The sequence below is a fragment of the Mya arenaria genome, chromosome 10 (genome assembly GCF_026914265.1).
Source record: "Mya arenaria isolate MELC-2E11 chromosome 10, ASM2691426v1".
In the NCBI taxonomy this organism is placed as follows: Eukaryota; Metazoa; Mollusca; class Bivalvia; order Myida; family Myidae; genus Mya; species Mya arenaria.
Window position 1 is genome coordinate 36,491,244 of NC_069131.1, and position 21,025 is coordinate 36,512,268.

The 21,025-nt window shown below is 38.0% G+C and overlaps 1 protein-coding gene across 1 annotated transcript in view; it reads right to left on the reverse strand.

Annotated features, from left to right (window-relative positions):
• Positions 1–8,151: 8,151 nt before the first annotated feature.
• LOC128204653 (organic cation transporter-like protein) overlaps positions 8,152–21,025 on the reverse strand; it is a 19,464-nt gene continuing 6,590 nt past the window's right edge. The window contains exon 12 of the mRNA XM_052906053.1: positions 8,152–8,315. Within this exon, the coding sequence (XP_052762013.1) occupies positions 8,152–8,315 (164 nt within the window). The remainder of the gene's footprint in view (positions 8,316–21,025) is intronic.

Consider the following 21,025-nt stretch of genomic DNA (forward strand, 5'->3'; position numbering starts at 1 on the left):
ACAATCCCATTAATCCTTTATTGGCCCTTTACCAAACCTAATTGAAACATCAATAATTTGCCTTATGGCAACTGTACTTTACAAGAACATAATGTTTCCATTTCCTTACAATAGCATTATCATGGGACTACATTAGATGTGTCTATTATATATAGCAATATTCCTGAATCATCAATACAATCACAAATTCAGAAAAAAAACGACCATAATATCCACACTTGGTCTAATTGATGTGCAATAGACATATAATACATTAATTCAATGTATACTCAACATGACATTGAGTAACTTTTGCAATATTACAGTTTGAAAATCTTGATTTGCATTATTCATGACGCCCGCCAACCACAAAACTGAGTCTCTATTTTCAACTAGTTAAAAGCAGGAAATATGTACCATTGAAAAGATTCAGCACCATTATTCTGATAAAGACAACAAGTACAAAAAACATCCACTGTACATACCTTGTAAAATATGAGCTCAAACATCGAATCTCAGAGCAGATGTAGATGGATTTAGATTATTATCAGGAACGTCAAAAATGTAAGTCGTCTCAGTCGGTCGTCAGTCAAAGTCGGCCTATTTCCTGGTAGCTGGTTCACTACATAAGCTTCTATTAGACTGGTTTATTAAATATATAAAAGTGACTGGTTCCGTTAACCCAACACAATATACGATTTCTCCCTTAAGCGTTCTGATTTCATGTACATTTCTTGAAAACTCAGAATTAAATAAAGGCTTACGAACTCCGGAATGTCGTTTACTCGATTACTTTTTAATACAGAGGATGGGAGATTTGGGAATGTACGTATTTCACAGTTTTTTTTACGTTACTATGCGATTTATTTATTTATTTAACAAGAACGTAGACACTGTACATAAAACGTATAAATGTATTTATTCAAAACAAGTCTTTAGAATATGAAATCTTCATGTGCAATTGTTTTTTATTTGATTCGATTTACGTCTCCGTATAAGCAGTTAAATGTGATCGCAATTATCTAAACACAAAAATATTTAGTTAATATTTTCACTAAATATTATGAGAAAACGTCAGAAACTGGGTGAGTTAAAGAGAAGGCGAACTTGTTTTAATGGTTTCTGAATGTGCACCGGTTTCTCAGAAAAGGGAGCGTATGGTATCAAGAACGTTTTGTTGTTGTTGTTAATTGTTGTTGTTTTTTTGTTGTTTTTTTTTTGGGGGGGGGTTGTTGTTTTCATTCGTCATAGTCGTGTTGTTTATAATTTTAAACTAAACGCTATTATATGTCGTTGCAAATACAAATACAAATTAGGTTGCAATACGTTTTTGTCAATCAATTAAATAAAAAAAAACGATCGCATGCCCTTATGCCACAGACATGGTCAATAACTACCACCCGGCGTAGTAAGGTCAGTTTCGGCACTTCAAAGAGTTTCGATGCGCTAAAATACCGACTTTGTACAGCATACCAAATATAACTTTTACTCAGAACTGTGTCCAAATTATGTTTTCAGTCAAAATTATGTTTTCAGGTTACAGATAAGTGGTATGCACCAAAACAAGCAGTTATTCATCCCATTTATTTGGTGAATACATACCCATAACCATTCAACCAGCTTAGTGTTCGCGATTACATTTTGTCTACTGACCCATCATCTGTATAAATCTACTAGTTCTTTATGGATGGCCGCTGATTCTTCAAAATAAATGTTCGGCAAGATATGGGCCAGACTGCGCAAGGTTGCACTTTATTTATCTTATTTCATTTTAAAAGGATGGAAAACAAGGTTACATGTATTCATCCAAGACAACGACAGTTTCTTTGTTTTTTGACATAAATAACGTCCCATATATTTGGCTGGTGTAACCCTCAGAAACGAACCTATCGTTATAAGGTATAATAATAATACACAGTTAGATAGTCATAAACTCATCTAAATACGAATTACCGCATTGCCGCATTTGAATCATAATTTAAGCTGGAAATATTTATTATTAATCAAGGGAAAAGTAAAAATAAAACATGTTTTTTAATGGTTTTATGTTACAACGGATAGTGGTAGCCATATGCAAACAGCATTGATGCATGTTTCGAATTTCCGCATGGAAGCAATATAAATAAAATCAAGGGCAAAGTAAAAATAAAACAACTTTTTTAATGGTTTTATGTTACAACGGATAGTGGTAGCTATATACAAAAAGAGTGGATACATGTTTTGGCAGCCTATTCATCATAATGATTACTCTCACACCTGGTAGGAACACACGGTATCAATAATACAACGAAAACAACAGGGACAAGCCCAGAAGTCGTACATTCAAAACTAAACCTGTTCAGAGGCAGAAGGCACTGGCCCAAACGACAATGATTGTGGGTGTGTAAGCTAGAAACGACAATGATTGTGGGGGTGTAAGCTAGAAACGACAATGATTGTGGGTGTGTAAGCTAGAAACGACAATGATTGTGGGTGTGTAAGCTAGAAACGAAAATGATGGTGGTGTGTAAGCTAGAAACGACAATGGTGGTGGTGTGTAAGCTAGAAACGACAATGATTGTGGTGTGTAAGCTAGAAACGACAATGGTGGTGATGTGTAAGCTAGAAACGACAATGGTGGTGGTGTGTCAGCTGGAAACGACAATGGTGGTGGTGTGTAAGCTAGAAACGACAATGGTGGTGGTGTGTAAGCTAGAAACGACAATGGTGGTGTTGTGTAAGCTAGAAACGACAATGGTGGTGGTGTGTAAGCTAGAAACGACAATGGTGGTGGTGTGTAAGCTAGAAACGACAATGGTGGTGGTGTGTAAGCTAGAAACGACAATGGTGGTGGTGTGTAAGCTAGAAACGACAATGATGGTGGTGTGTACGCTAGAAACGACAACGCTGGTGGTGTGTAAGCTAGAAACGACAACGGTGGTGGTATGAAAGCTAGAAACGACAACGGTGGTGGTGTGTAAGCTAGAAACGACAATGGTGGTGATATGTAAGCTAGAAACGACAATGGTGGTAGTGTGTAAGCTAGAAACGACAATGGTGGTGGTGTGTAAGCTAGAAACGACAATGGTGGTGGTGTGTAAGCTAGAAACGACAATGGTGGTGGTGTGTAAGCTAGAAACGACAAAGATGGTGGTGTGTAAGCTAGAAACGACAATGATGTGGGTGTGTAAGCTTCTTTATAATCGCACTCGGGTCTTACCCATTTGGCGAGTTCTTTGTTAAGATTGTTAGTCATTTTAGGTTGTTGGAGCATACTGCATAGATAGAGTGTTACCCCGGTTAGAGCTACCCTGGTTTTTTAGCGTGCACCAGTGTATAGCACTGTCACACAGGATCCCCATTGAACCTCCCTCCCGGAAGACGATTAGTATTTTTAGTGATGCGACGGGGAATCAAACCCCTAGATTGATAGTCAAGTGTGTTTACACTAGACCACGGATCCGCCACAAACGACAATGAATTACAGACACAAAGGTATATACATTACATACACATATACAAACACCCAAACTACACCCAAAGCACACAAACATCAAGATAGCTTTACCGATAAATTATTGGATTACAAGATACAAGATACAAGAATCTTTATTTAAGGCCACTACTTTTATATAAATTGGTTTACAAAACCGGCGGGTCTAATTATCCGAAAAGTACAAAAAAAATAAAAAATGAATTTCACTATTTTTTCAAAATTATTTTCCCGACCGTATTGATTTTGGTGCGAAACGAAAGAAAAACGCACAGATAAGAGTACGAATGCCGTAGATCTCGACTGGTTTGTTGTTCCGTGGCCGTATTTGCCAATTTATAGTGATAGCATGTGAGCCAGTCAACTGTTATGGCAGCGTCGATGGCAATGGCGAAATTGACGATAGCAGTCATTCTTTGTATGAAATAATTAATTAAAATATGCAGGAGTTGTTAAAATAACAATAGCAATAAACATTGGCAAATTTAACAGCCGACACAAACAATAACTGTCAGGTGATTGTTGTTATTCCCCGCCAATTTAGGTCATGAAAATATTGTTGTTTATAGATAAAAAAAAATTGTCAGCGGCTGCCATCGAATTAGTAGACACAAATATCTGTAAATTATGTGTGAAAAAAACATTTTATGGTTAAATATCAAATAACAGTGCACTAAGTGTGAGTGGTGAAATCGAAAGTAAAATTTCTAAGTTGACACCGGTGACCTAGTTTCACAAGTTCGGTCGATGGTGTTTATGGATTTGAAATCACAAAATGGTTTTGAAATACTTGTTATTGAGTCAATGTAAAGCTTGTGTTTATTCTAGATTACACGTTTATTCATGTTTGGGTTAATAGTAGAGTAAAACCAATGAAAGAGTTGAACACATGTCTCAATGACATTTTAATACTAATGCCAGGAGTTGTGTGCAAAACATTTAGATAAAACAACACGGAATAAGTCCATTTCAATTTGTAATGAACTTGATATTTCACTATAAATGAGATTTGTTGTTGTAACCAAGGAATACTCTTTAAAATGAAAAATAAACAAGCATGAAGTATAGATGCCCTGTGAACTCGTGTATACACAAAATAGCGGAGTTGGGAGAAGATGAAAATATCCGATACATAATTATGGATTTCTCTGTTACTATCATTGGTACATAAAGTTAAGTCACATGCTAGATTTATTATTTTGTTATGTGATTTTTATGTACTGATGTGGTAATTTGCTGCAAGATTTGAATTTGAAATGGATTTGGTGAACATCCCATGGTAAATATCCCGGTCCGAAAATATCCGAACTTAGCATGGATCGGGTTACACACAACTAGGACCCACCATGGTAAAGGTTATTAAAACTCAAATCTAGGTCTAGTTTGGTTTTTAGTTTTTCAGGAATTGCTTTCACAATGTTAAAGCTCAAATGTCTTCATAAAATGTTACTTCCTTATTTACAAAATTGGTAATGATTTCACTTTATTGGCATTTTCCAATATTGAAATAACTGAAACAATGTTTAGAAAATATTATGTATTGTTTTAATACAGTGCAATTTTTTGTATCTTAATGCGTAAAATTGCCTTCTCTTTTTTCAATTTAATATTGTTCAGTTTAGTGTTCTGCATTCACTTTTGCTTTAGCATACCCTTGAAGCTTAACAAATGTCTTGCTGAGTGATATTCAATGTATCTTTGATAAAAAGTGTAGTTTATACATGTAAACATGTTTTATAGTCAATTTCATTGATGTTTTATATGCACAGTATGTAAGATTTAAACTGTGTGTTTAATTAGAACTTTGAAACTTTGAGTGTATTCAAACATGCATTAATAGCAGTTTAAAAATATAAAATGTCATGTAAATGATATAAATTTTCAATGTTTTTATGTTGTTCTCTGATTTTTACCCTTTAACAGTATGTTTTGTGACTTTTTTCCTTTTTTTTTTTTTTTTTTTTTTTTCGACCGCCCGGTGAACATTTTTCCCAAAAATTCTTGTAAACCAAAAAATAAAAAAGGAGTGGCCTAAAGTTGGGTATGTGTAAACAAGAAACATAAGCTCAAAGAGCTATTTCCTGACATGAATAACAGACATACATAACTTAAAAAATAACAATGACCTTGTGACCTAGAAAAAAGCATATATTTTAAGATGCACACATATTGGAGCAAGAATTTACAAAAGCCGTTCGTTATCATATTCATGCATACAACTACTAATAGTAAAATTGGATTAGAGCATCGAAAACAGTGATAACATCAACAAGTTTTCCCAGCTGTACGGATAATTCACACGCGCACGGTTCCACTAGTTGACATACCACTGTAGAATGGTTATTTCTTTCAAAAGTATAACTTTAAGCTGCACTCTCACAGATTATACATTTTGACACCTTTTTAATTTTTGTCTTGGAACGAGCCAATTTTTTTCGAAATTCAACGAAAACACGTTATATAAAACTGCTGACAAAAATAGATCGCAGTTTTTTTAAATTTAAGTTGAAAAATCCATGTTTTATCCATTTTTCTTAAATTGTAAATAACGAATTAAGCCATAAAATAATAATTTTCGAACAGAAATATGTAAATCTGCGCTCTGACCTTTTGTCAGTAATCTTTTATTATTAATTTGCAGATATTTATGCAAATATTTGCTCTTTCCAAGACAAAACAAAATTGTGAAAACGGTAAATCTGTGAGAGTGCAGCTTAAAATGGTAATCATATGCATTGAAATAACTTAACTTAATTGTAATTAGCAAAATAAACAAGGCATTGGAACCGCTGGTGAAACGTGAGGGACAACCCCAGTGGTCGCAGATTAAAAACAAAATTGTTAAAGTGATACTCATATTCAAAATCAATACATACACATGTAAAACAAACATAAACTTTGAGTGATACACCCTCAACTACTTACTAAATAATGCATTTATGGAAAATATAAATAACTATTAACAGTATTATAACTGTGTATTTAAAAGCTAAACACACACAAATATTAAATGATCGGTGAATGTTAAATGATTAACTGTGATTTACTATAGTCTCATAAGGTAGCAATACCGTGTTTTCTGCACCTTTCTTTTAAATCAAACTCAGTATCCTTCATAAGAACCATTGTTTTCGACATTTGTTCATCCATTTTGGTATATTAAAACAATTGTTTTAAATGTGTCAAATTTTGGGGGGTAGTAAGGGTGCATCTTTAAGAAGCACAAGCTGATGGCCAAAACAACAATAAACAAGAAACAAAAACGTATAAATATATACAAACAACCAGACAGAGCACAGAACCATCCAAATAGCTTTACCGATAAATTATGGATCACCACATTCCAGCGATCAGAGAAATACACGTTTCAAGTTGTATCGTTAATATTTGTAAAACATGGCCTTTGGCAATGAATATTCTCATATACACTCGAACCCCGTTGACACGAACTCGCTTGGCTCGAGATCCTCGTTGCCTCGAACTTGATGTCAAGGACCGATTTCTTTATCTTGAATGTAAGCATTCCCGCTTGGTTCGAATTTTTCCGAGGCCAACCCGAGCGTAGGGTGTTTAACGGACACGAGGTTTACTGAGTTTCCGCAGAACACCCTACGCGAGGGTTAGGATGAACCTATCTTACACGAACGGCTATGGTAGATGCTTTTTCTCCCACCTCAGTTAAACAAAGTAAAGTAAACATGTATTTTTCGCTGACATTCTTTTGTGCGTAGTGAAAATAAATGCGTAGAGATATGTGATAATTCGTGGTTGTCATGGACATGCGCGCAGTGATTCAGATTAGTCAAATCGTTCTTTAAATAGTTCTGAGGAGAAAGCAGCATAATTGCTTGAATTGAGCGTAAAACACTTTTTTATGGTTGCATTTAAGCGAGAAATAATTTATAAGGATTGTAAATATTGACACAAGACAAGGTTTCAATGATGATACAGACGACGATCTTCAACAAGGGAGGTAATTGTGTGATGACAATAAAAAAAGAAATTCTAATACGGGTACTTGTTTTATCTTTGCCCGTGGGCAAGATAAGAATTTCTAACATGGTAAAAAAAATTAATCTACTTATATAAGGTGGGAGAAATACTTTTCTTGTAACATGGCTTAAACACCTCAGGAAATTGAATCAATACGGTCCCATTACCTCTTTACCCTAACATTTCCCCAAAAACATTATTTTAATGCATAAATATTTCATACATTTATGCCGAAATTTGCCAAGACGTGAAAGATAAGTAAACTGTAGTGTTAAAAAATAATTGAAGAAATAAGGAATAGATAATAATTTTCTCCACAAAATACAGTCATAAATAAACACGTTGACTTTCGCATGGTATTCAGAACATCTCTAAACACGTTTATTCATGCGAGGATGCAGTTGTATTTTCTCGGAAGGAAAACAATTAAAAAGGATGCTAGAACATCTTGTAGTCCCTCAAAACTATTTTGATCGGTATTCAGTTTTAGTCTTAATTAAATCTAAGAACGATGTTGCTAATCGGATTGCTCGATATAAATAACGGAGCTATACAGTGAATGGAGTCAACGATGTATGACCATAAGACTGACTTAAGTTGCATATTGAATACCTCATGGTAAACAAGTGTTCAATATACATTTATACTAGAAAAGCTTAAAAAAATACACATATATCTTTTCGCCTTCACCTGTCGAACTGCTCTATTTAATCTCCACTCCATCCCATGCAACCGTAGGTTAAAGCGGTCACCGCTGCGCCGACATTAGCACCTACGGCCATCCAGTAGGACCATCCATACTTCTCCATGATACCAAGGTCCTCCTTTGCCTTTGCACCGAATACAGCGATGCCTGATGTAATATCTGCACCTGCAATATAAATTTATACATTTATTAATAAGTTTGAACATTATTTATTTTACAGCGATTGTGAAAAAAGCTAGGATAACTTGTACTAAGTCACTCTGGTTGGCACGATGTTGCGGGAGAGTGTAGAATGCGGGAAATCCCGAAGAAGACCAAGTTGTCCAGCTTGGTGACTACTTATACATTTATTTCTTATTTCATAGTTTCGTCAAGTTTTTTCTGGTAACGATAAAGTATGCTTATCGGTTGGCTGTAAAACCACTCAGTTTACCTCTGAGTCATGTTTCATTTTTGCTTATTTGAGTCAAACATTGCTTTAAATTAAGTGCAGAAATTAGGTTTTCATATACCAACAGGGGTCAATATAATTTCTGATGCTGATTGATTTCCTATTCGGGTCAAACTTTGATTAGAATGAAGTACAGAAACTAGGTTGTTTTCATTAAACAACTTGTGTCAATTTAGTTCCTGGTACTGATTGATTTCCGAAACTTGACTTTCAGTTTGTATATATTAATATTAATCAAATCCCTTAGTTTGATTACAAAATATATCGTTTAAGGGGGAAAATATATGCTTTAATTATGACTAATTTTGTCAAATTTCTAAGCTTTTTAGGGTATTTTATTAAATAAATGGGCTTTGAGGCTTGGGAACTTACAGTGTGAATGAAATTATAAAATTCAAAGATCATACTATCTTGTATTAACAATCAACATTCAGCGAACGTTTACGTAATAAACAAATTGAATCAATATGTGTTTTTAAATTAATTGAATCTAAAAACGATGTAGCTAATCGGATGACTCGATATAAATAGCGGTCCTATGCAGTGAATGGAGTCCATGATGTACATGTATAACCATTAGACGGACTTAAGTTGTATATTGAATACCACTCAAGACACAAGTGCTTTTGCTCCAGAAATTATCGAGGTGCAAAAAGGGTTAAAGATAAATTAACTAACTCAAGAATCCCTTTTGGCTATTAAGGTACAAGTAATTGTTCTTTTGCATTAACTAACGTTCGATAGCTAGGGCCCATATATGAATAGCGTTAGAATTTATCGGTAATCCTTTTAACATTATAAAGCTCCGCCTTATTTTATCTTTCCGATATAGGAGTTAATTGGGAGGTATATAGACGTAAATGAAGAAACCCCTCTTTAACAAGGTACACGTCCTGCAATTTGTCCCTCTAACTATTTTTTGCCCTAAATGAGAGTGAATGAATTCCAATATGCAGCCAGATGTATTTTAGTATTGGTTATAACTGGATCGCGCGTACGAAAACCATAATACTTGGAATAGATATATTCTACTTCAAGTGACACTCTTATTCAAAAGCAATACATACACATATTTAACAAACATAAATGTTGAGTGATAAACCTTTAACTACCTTCTAAATAATGTATTTATAGAAATATTAATTAATTTTCACAAGATTGAAACCGTGTGTCAAATAGCTGGAAACGCAAAAACATTAAATTATTGGGGCATGCTAAAAGATTAACTATGATGTACTATCTGTTCATAGGGGAATAATAACGTGTTTTCTGCGCCTCCATAGGAACCATTGTTTTCGACATTTATTCATCCTTTTTGATATATTAAACAATTGTATTAATTGTGGTAAATCTTATTTAGGAGTAAGAGGGCAGCTTTAAGTCACTCTACGAATCAGTTCTGGATAATGTGGGCAACATAATTTATGTGGAGTTGATATTATATGAAAACGACTTTTGCTTAACTTGGCTACCTCCGGAAACCGGTATCCAGGACAGTTCTTAAAGGGGCTGTCTCACGTATGATAAAATAGCGGTAAAAAAAGAAAATTGTCGAAAACTGACATAAACTTGGCATCGATGTGTCCAATGCATTGAAACTTACTAACTGAAGTACCACATAGTTTACCATTTATTTAAGTTCAGCAGTTATTTCGTATTTTCCATTAAAAACAATGACTGGGTATGTCTACCAGGTAGAATTCATTCCTTATGCGTGATTGGCTAGTCGGTGTTATCACGTGATATTACCGAGGTAGGTGTATAGCTTAATTATGTCACCCTATTAGAGCAAGCCTTTGTAGCTCAGTGAGTAAGACGCTGGACTTCAATTTTGGCGACGCGGGTTCGAGCACGGTCCTCGACACATTTTTTTTTTACTTTTGGTACTTTTTTATTTTTTGTCTTGGAACGAGCCATTTTTGCGAAAATCCATGGAAACCAGTTACATAAGATTGCAGACCAAAATAAATTAAAAAGTAAAAAGTAAAACAAAAAGTTAGTAACGGTTTAAGCCAAAAAACATTAATTTTCGAACAACGGAAATATGAAAATCTGCGATCTGATCTTTTGTCAGCAATCTTATATCATGGGTTTGCAGATATTTATACAGCCCAGTAAATGTATCCGTCTACCGTCATGCATCTCGACTACATATACCATATGATTCATACAGCCCAGTGAATGTATCCGTCTACCGTCAGGCATCCCGACTACATATACCATATGATTCATACAGCCCAGTGAATGTATCCGTCTACCGTCATGCATCTCGACTACATATACCATATCATTCATACAGCCCAGTGAATGTATCTGTCTACCGTCATCCATCTCGACTACATATACCATATGATTCATACAGCCCAGTAAATGTATCTGTCTACCGTCATGCATCTCGACTACATATACCATATGATCCATACAACCCAGTGAATACATCTGTCTACCAGCATCCATCCCGACCACATATACCATATCATTCATACAGCCCAGTGAATGTATCCGTCTACCGTCATGCATCTCGACTACATATACCATATGATTCATACAGCCCAGTGAATGTATCTGTCTACCGTCATCCATCCCGACTACATATACCATATGATTCATACAGCCCAGTGAATGTATCTGTCTACCGTCAGGCATCTCGACTACATATACCATATGATTCATACAGCCCAGTGAATGTATCCGTCTACCGTCATGCATCTCGACTACATATACCATATCATTCATACAGCCCAGTGAATGTATCTGTCTACCTTCATCCATCCCGACTACATATACCATATGATTCATACAGCCCAGTGAATGTATCTGTCTACCGTCAGGCATCTCGACTACATATACCATATGATTCATACAGCCCAGTGAATGTATCCGTCTACCGTCATGCATCTCGACTACATATACCATATCATTCATACAGCCCAGTGAATGTATCTGTCTACCTTCATCCATCCCGACTACATATACCATATGATTCATACAGCCCAGTGAATGTATCTGTCTAACGTCAGGCATCTCGACTACATATACCATATGATTCATACAGCCCAGTGAATGTATCCGTCTACCGTCATACATCCCGACTACATATACCATATGATTCATACAGCCCAGTGAATGTATCTGTCTACCGTCATGCATCTCGACTACATATACCATATGATTCATACAGCCCAGTGAATGTATCCGTCTACCGTCATCCATCTCGACTACATATACCATATCATTCATACAGCCCAGTGAATGTATCTGTCTACCGTCATGCATCTCGACTATATATACCATATGATTCATACAGCCCAGTCAATGTATCTGTCTACCGTCTTGCATCTCGACTATATATACCGTATGATTCATACAGCCCAGTGAATGTATCTGTCTACCGTCAGGCATCTCGACTACATATACCATATGATTCATACAGCCCAGTGAATGTATCTGTCTACCGTCAGGCATCCCGACTACATATACCATATGATTCATACAGCCCAGTGAATGTATCCGTCTACCGTCATGCATCTCGACTACATATACCATATGATTCATACAGCCCAGTGAATGTATCTGTCTACCATCATGCATCCCGACTACATATACCATATGATTCATACAGCCCAGTGAATGTATCCGTCTACCGTCATGCATCCCGACTACATATACCATATGATTCATACAGCCCAGTGAATGTATCCGTCTACCGTCATGCATCTCGACTACATATACCATATGATTCATACAGCCCAGTGAATGTATCCGTCTACCGTCATGCATCCCGACTACATATACCATATGATTCATACAGCCCAGTGAATGTATCTGTCTACCATCATGCATCCCGACTACATATACCATATGATTCATACAGCCCAGTGAATAATTCTGTCTACCGTCAGGCATCCCGACTACATATACCATATGATTCATACAACCCAGTGAATGTATCTGTCTACCGTCATGCATCCCGACTACATATACCATATGATTCATACAACCCAGTGAATGTATCCGTCTACCGTCATGCATCCCGACTACATATACCATATGATTCATACAACCCAGTGAATGTATCAGTCTACCGTCAGGCATCCCGACTACATATACCATATGATTCATACAGCCCAGTGAATGTATCTGTCTACCGTCAGGCATCTCGACTACATATACCATATGATTCATACAGCCCAGTGAATGTATCCGTCTACCGTCATGCATCTCGACTGCATATACCATATGATTCATACAGCCCAGTTAATGTATCTGTCTACCGTCATGCATCTCGACTACATATACCATATGATTCATACAGCCCAGTGAATGTATCCGTCTACCGTCATGCATCTCGACTACATATACCATATCATTCATACAGCCCAGTGAATGTATCTGTCTACCGTCTTGCATCTCGACTATATATACCGTATGATTCATACAGCCCAGTCAATGTATCTGTCTACCGTCTTGCATCTCGACTATATATACCGTATGATTCATACAGCCCAGTGAATGTATCCGTCTACGGTCAGGCATCTCGACTACATATACCATATGATTCATACAGCCCAGTGAATGTATCTGTCTACCGTCAGGCATCCCGACTACATATACCATATGATTCATACAGCCCAGTGAATGTATCCGTCTACCGTCATGCATCTCGACTACATATACCATATGATTCATACAGCCCAATGAATGTATCCGTCTACCATCATGCATCCCGACTACATATACCATATGATTCATACAGCCCAGTGAATGTATCTGTCTACCATCATGCATCCCGACTACATATACCATATGATTCATACAGCCCAGTGAATGTATCCGTCTACCGTCATGCATCTCGACTACATATACCATATGATTCATACAGCCCAGTGAATGTATCCGTCTACCGTCATGCATCCCGACTACATATACCATATCATTCATACAGCCCAGTGAATGTATCTGTCTACCATCATGCATCCCGACTACATATACCATATGATTCATACAACTCAGTGAATAATTCTGTCTAACGTCAGGCATCCCGACTACATATACCATATGATTCATACAGCCCAGTGAATGTATCCGTCTACCGTCATGTATCCCGACTACATATACCATATGATTCATACAACCCAGTGAATGTATCCGTCTACCGTCATGCATCCCGACTACATATACCATATGATTCATACAACCCAGTGAATGTATCAGTCTACCGTCAGGCATCCCGACTACATATACCATATGATTCATACAGCCCAGTGAATGTATCTGTCTACCGTCAGGCATCCCGACTACATATACCATATGATTCATACAACCCAGTGAATGTATCCGTCTACCGTCAGGCATCCCGACTACATATACCATATGATTCATACAGCCCAGTGAATGTATCCGTCTACCGTCATGCATCTCGACTACATATACCATATGATTCATACAACCCAGTGAATGTATCCGTCTACCGTCATGCATCTCGACTACATATACCATATGATTCATACAACCCAGTGAATGTATCCGTCTACCGTCATGCATCCCGACTACATATACCATATGATTCATACAGCCCAGTGAATGTATCAGTCTACCGTCAGGCATCCCGACTACATATACCATATGATTCATACAGCCCAGTGAATGTATCCGTCTACCGTCATGCATCCCGACTACATATACCATATGATTCATACAACCCAGTGAATGTATCTGTCTACCGTCATGCATCCCGACTACATATACCATATGATTCATACAGCCCAGTGAATGTATCTGTCTACCGTCAGGCATCCCGACTACATATACCACATGATTCATACAGCCCAGTGAATGTATCTATCTACCGTCATCCATCTCGACTATATATACCATATGATTCATACAGCCCAGTGAATGTATCCGTCTACCGTCATGCATCCCGACTACATATACCATATGATTCATACAGCCCAGTGAATGTATCTTTCTACAGTCATCCATCCCGACTACATATACCATATGATTCATACAGCCCAGTGAATGTATCCGTCTACCGTCAGCCATCTCGACTACATATACCATATGATTCATACAACCCAGTGAATACATCTGTCTACCAGCATCCATCCCGACCACATATACCATATGATTTATACAGCCCAGTGAATGTATCCGTTTACCGTCATCCATCCCGACTAAATATACCATATGATTCATACAACCCAGTGAATGTATCCGTCTACCGTCAGCCATCCCGACTACATATACCATATGATTCATACAACCCAGTGAATACATCTGTCTCCCAGCATCCATCTTGACTACATATACCACATGTTTCATCAAGCCCAGTGAATGTATCTGTCTACCGTCATGCATTCCGACTACATATACAAAATGATTCATAAAGCCCAGTGAATGTATCCGTCTACCGTCAGCCATCTCAACTACATATACCATATGATTCATACAACCCAGTGAATACATCTGTCTCCCAGCATCCATCTTGACTACATATACCACATGTTTCATCAAGCCCAGTGAATGTATCTGTCTACCGTCATGCATTCCGACTACATATACAAAATGATTCATAAAGCCCAGTGAATGTATCCGTCTACCGTCATGCATCCCGACTACATATACCATATGATTCATAAAGCCCAGTGAATGTATCTGTCTAACGTCAGCCATCACGACTACATATACCATATGATTCATACAGCCCAGTGAATGTATCTGTCTACCGTCATGCATCCCGACTACATATACAAAATGATTCATAAAGCCCAGTGAATATATCCGTCTACCGTCAGGCATCCCGACTACATATACAATATACAGCCCTGTGAATGTATCCGTCTACCGTCAGCCATCCCGACTACATATACCATATGATTCATACAACCCAGTGAATACATCTGTCTACCAGCATCTATCTCGACTACATATACCATATGATTCATACAGCCCAGTGAATGTATCCGTCTACCAGCATCTATCTCGACTACATATACCATATGATTCATACAAACCAGTGAATGTATCTGTCTACCGTCATCCATCTCGACTACATATACCATATGATTCATACAGCCCAGTGAATGTATATGTCTACCGTCAGGCATCTCGACTACATATACCATATGATTCATTCAACCCAGTGAATGTATCTGTCTACCGTCAAGCATCCCGACTACATATACCATATGATTCATACAACCCAGTGAATGTATCTGTCTACCGTCATGCATCTCGACTACATATACCATATGATTCATACAACCTAGTGAATGTATCTGTCTACCGTCATGCATCCCGACTACATATACCATATGATTCATACAACCCAGTGAATGTATCTGTCTACCGTCATGCATCCCGACTTTATATACCATATGATTCATACAACCCAGTGAATGTATCTGTCTACCAGCATCTATCTCGACTACATATATCATATGATTCATACAGCCCAGTGAATGTATCCGTCTACCGTCATTCATCTCGACTACATATACCATATGATTCATACAGCCCAATGAATGTATCCGTCTACCGTCATGCATCTCGACTACATTTACCATATGATTCATACAGCCCAGTGAATGTATCTGTCTACCGTCATGCATCCCGACTACATATACCATATGATTCATACAGCCCAGTGAATGTATCCGTCTACCGTCATGCATCTCGACTACATATACCATATGATTCATACAGCCCAGTGAATGTATCTGTCTACCGTCATGCATCTCGACTACATATACCATATGATTCATACAGCCCAGTGAATGTATCTGTCTACCGTCATCCATATCGACTACATATACCATATGATTCATACAGCCCAGTGAATGTATCCGTCTACCGTCATCCATCTCGACTACATATACCATATGATTCATACAGCCCAGTGAATGTATCCGTCTACCGTCATCCATCTCGACTACATATACCATATGATTCATACAGCCCAGTGAATGTATCTGTCTACCGTCATCCATCCCGACTACATATACCATATGATTCATACAGCCCAGTGAATGTATCCGTCTACCGTCATGCATCCCGACTACATATACCATATGATTCATACAGCCCAATGAATGTATCTGTCTACCGTCAGGCATCACGACTACATATACCATAGGATTCATACAGCCCAATGAATGTATCTGTCTACCGTCATCCATCTCGACTGCATATACCATATGATTCATACAGCCCAGTGAATGTATCTGTCTACCGTCATGCATCCCGACTACATATACCATATGATTCATACAGCCCAGTGAATGTATCCGTCTACCGTCAGGCATCCCGACTACATATACCATATGATTCATACAGCCCAGTGAATGTATCCGTCTACCGTCATGCATCCCGACTACATATACCATATGATTCATACAGCCCAGTGAATGAATCTGTCTACCGTCATCCATCCCGACTACATATACCATATGATTCATACAGCCCAGTGAATGTATCCGTCTACCGTCATGCATCCCGACTACATATACCATATGATTCATACAGCCCAGTGAATGTATCCGTCTACCGTCATGCATCCCGACTACATATACCATATGATTCATACAGCCCAGTGAATGTATCCGTCTACCGTCATGCATCTCGACTACATATACCATATGATTCATACAGCCCAGTGAATATATCTGTCTACCATCATGCATCCCGACTACATATACCATATCATTCATACAGCCCAGTGAATGTAACTGTCTAACGTCATGCATCTCGACTACATATACCATAGGATTCATACAGCCCAGTGAATGTATCTGTCTAACGTCATGCATCTCGACTACATATACCATATGATTCATACAACCCAGTGAATACATCTGTCTCCCAGCATCCATCTTGACTACATATACCACATGTTTCATCAAGCCCAGTGAATGTATCTGTCTACCGTCATGCATTCCGACTACATATACAAAATGATTCATAAAGCCCAGTGAATGTATCCGTCTACCGTCATGCATCCCGACTACATATACCATATGATTCATAAAGCCCAGTGAATGTATCTGTCTAATGTCAGCCATCACGACTACATATACCATATGATTCATACAGCCCAGTGAATGTATCTGTCTACCGTCATGCATCCCGACTACATATACAAAATGATTCATAAAGCCCAGTGAATGTATCCGTCTACCGTCATGCATCTCGACTACATATACCATATGATTCATACAGCCCAGTGAATGTATCTGTCTACCGTCATGCATTCCGACTACATATACAAAATGATTCATAAAGCCCAGTGAATGTATCCGTCTACCGTCAGCCATCTCGACTACATATACCATATGATTCATACAACCCAGTGAATACATCTGTCTCCCAGCATCCATCTTGACTACATATACCACATGTTTCATCAAGCCCAGTGAATGTATCTGTCTACCGTCATGCATTCCGACTACATATACAAAATGATTCATAAAGCCCAGTGAATGTATCCGTCTACCGTCATGCATCCCGACTACATATACCATATGATTCATAAAGCCCAGTGAATGTATCTGTCTAATGTCAGCCATCACGACTACATATACCATATGATTCATACAGCCCAGTGAATGTATCTGTCTACCGTCATGCATCCCGACTACATATACAAAATGATTCATAAAGCCCAGTGAATATATCCGTCTACCGTCAGGCATCCCGACTACATATACAATATACAGCCCTGTGAATGTATCCGTCTACCGTCAGCCATCCCGACTACATATACCATATGATTCATACAACCCAGTGAATACATCTGTCTACCAGCATCTATCTCGACTACATATACCATATGATTCATACAGCCCAGTGAATGTATCCGTCTACCAGCATCTATCTCGACTACATATACCATATGATTCATACAAACCAGTGAATGTATCTGTCTACCGTCATCCATCTCGACTACATATACCATATGATTCATACAGCCCAGTGAATGTATCTGTCTACCGTCAGGCATCTCGACTACATATACCATATGATTCATTCAACCCAGTGAATGTATCTGTCTACCGTCAAGCATCCCGAATACATATACCATATGATTCATACAACCCAGTGAATGTATCTGTCTACCGTCATGCATCTCGACTACATATACCATATGATTCATACAACCTAGTGAATGTATCTGTCTACCATCATGCATCCCGACTACATATACCATTGGATTCATACAACCCAGTGAATGTATCTGTCTACCGTCATGCATCCCGATTACATATACCATATGATTCATACAACCTAGTGAATGTATCTGTCTACCGTCATGCATCCCGACTTTATATACCATATGATTCATACAACCCAGTGAATGTATCTGTCTACCAGCATCTATCTCGACTACATATATCATATGATTCATACAGCCCAGTGAATGTATCCGTCTACCGTCATGCATCTCGACTACATATACCATATGATTCATACAGCCCAATGAATGTATCCGTCTACCGTCATGCATCTCGACTACATATACCATATGATTCATACAGCCCAGTGAATGTATCTGTCTACCGTCATGCATCCCGACTACATATACCATATGATTCATACAGCCCAGTGAATGTATCCGTCTACCGTCATGCATCTCGACTACATATACCATATGATTCATACAGCCCAGTGAATGTATCTGTCTACCGTCATGCATCTCGACTACATATACCATATGATTCATACAGCCCAGTGAATGTATCTGTCTACCGTCATGCATCTCGACTACATATACCATATGATTCATACAGCCCAATGAATGTATCCGTCTACCGTCATCCATCTCGACTACATATACCATATGATTCATACAGCCCAGTGAATGTATCCGTCTACCGTCATGCATCCCGACTACATATACCATATGATTCATACAGCCCAATGAATGTATCTGTCTACCGTCAGGCATCACGACTACATATACCATAGGATTCATACAGCCCAATGAATGTATCTGTCTACCGTTATCCATCTCGACTACATATACCATATGATTCATACAGCCCAATGAATGTATCTGTCTACCGTCATGCATCCCGACTACATATACCATATGATTCATACAGCCCAGTGAATGTATCCGTCTACCGTCAGGCATCACGACTACATATACCATATGATTCATACAGCCCAGTGAATGTATCCGTCTACCGTCATGCATCCCGACTACATATACCATATGATTCATACAGCCCAGTGAATGTATCTGTCTAACGTCATCCATCCCGACTACATATACCATATGATTCATACAGCCCAGTGAATGTATCCGTCTACCGTCATGCATCCCGACTACATATACCATATGATTCATACAGCCCAGTGAATGTATCCGTCTACCGTCATGCATCCCGACTACATATACCATATGATTCATACAGCCCAGTGAATGTATCCGTCTACCGTCATGCATCTCGACTACATATACCATATGATTCATACAGCCCAGTGAATATATCTGTCTACCATCATGCATCCCGACTACATATACCATATCATTCATACAGCCCAGTGAATGTAACTGTCTAACGTCATGCATCTCGACTACATATACCATAGGATTTATACAGCCCAGTGAATGTATCTGTCTACCGTCATGCATCTCGACTACATATACCATATGATTCATACAACCCAGTGAATATATCTGTCTACCGTCATGCATTCCAACTACATATACCATATGATTCATACAGCCCAGTGAATGTATCCGTCTACCGTCATGCATCTCGACTACATATACCATATGATTCATACAGCCCAGTGAATATATCTGTCTACCATCATGCATCCCGACTACATATACCATATCATTCATACAGCCCAGTGAATGTAACTGTCTAACGTCATGCATCTCGACTACATATACCATATGATTCATACAGCCCAGTGAATGTATCTGTCTACCGTCATGCATCTCGACTACATATACCATATGATTCATACAACCCAGTGAATATATCTGTCTACCGTCATGCATTCCAACTACATATACCATATGATTCTTACAACCCAGTGAATATATCTGTCTACCGTCATGCATCCCGACTACATATACCATATGATTCATACAACCCAGTGAATGTATCTGTCTACCGTCATGCATTCCAACTACATATACCATATGATTCTTACAACCCAGTGAATGTATCCGTCTACCGTCATGCATCCCGACTACATATACCATATGATTCATACAACTCAGTGAATAATTCTGTCTAACGTCAGGCATCCCGACTATATATACCATATGATTCATACAACTCAGTGAATAATTCTGTCTAACGTCAGGCATCCCGACTACATATACCATATGATTCATACAACTCAGTGAATAATTATGTCTACCGTCATGCATTCCGACTACATATACCATATGATTCAT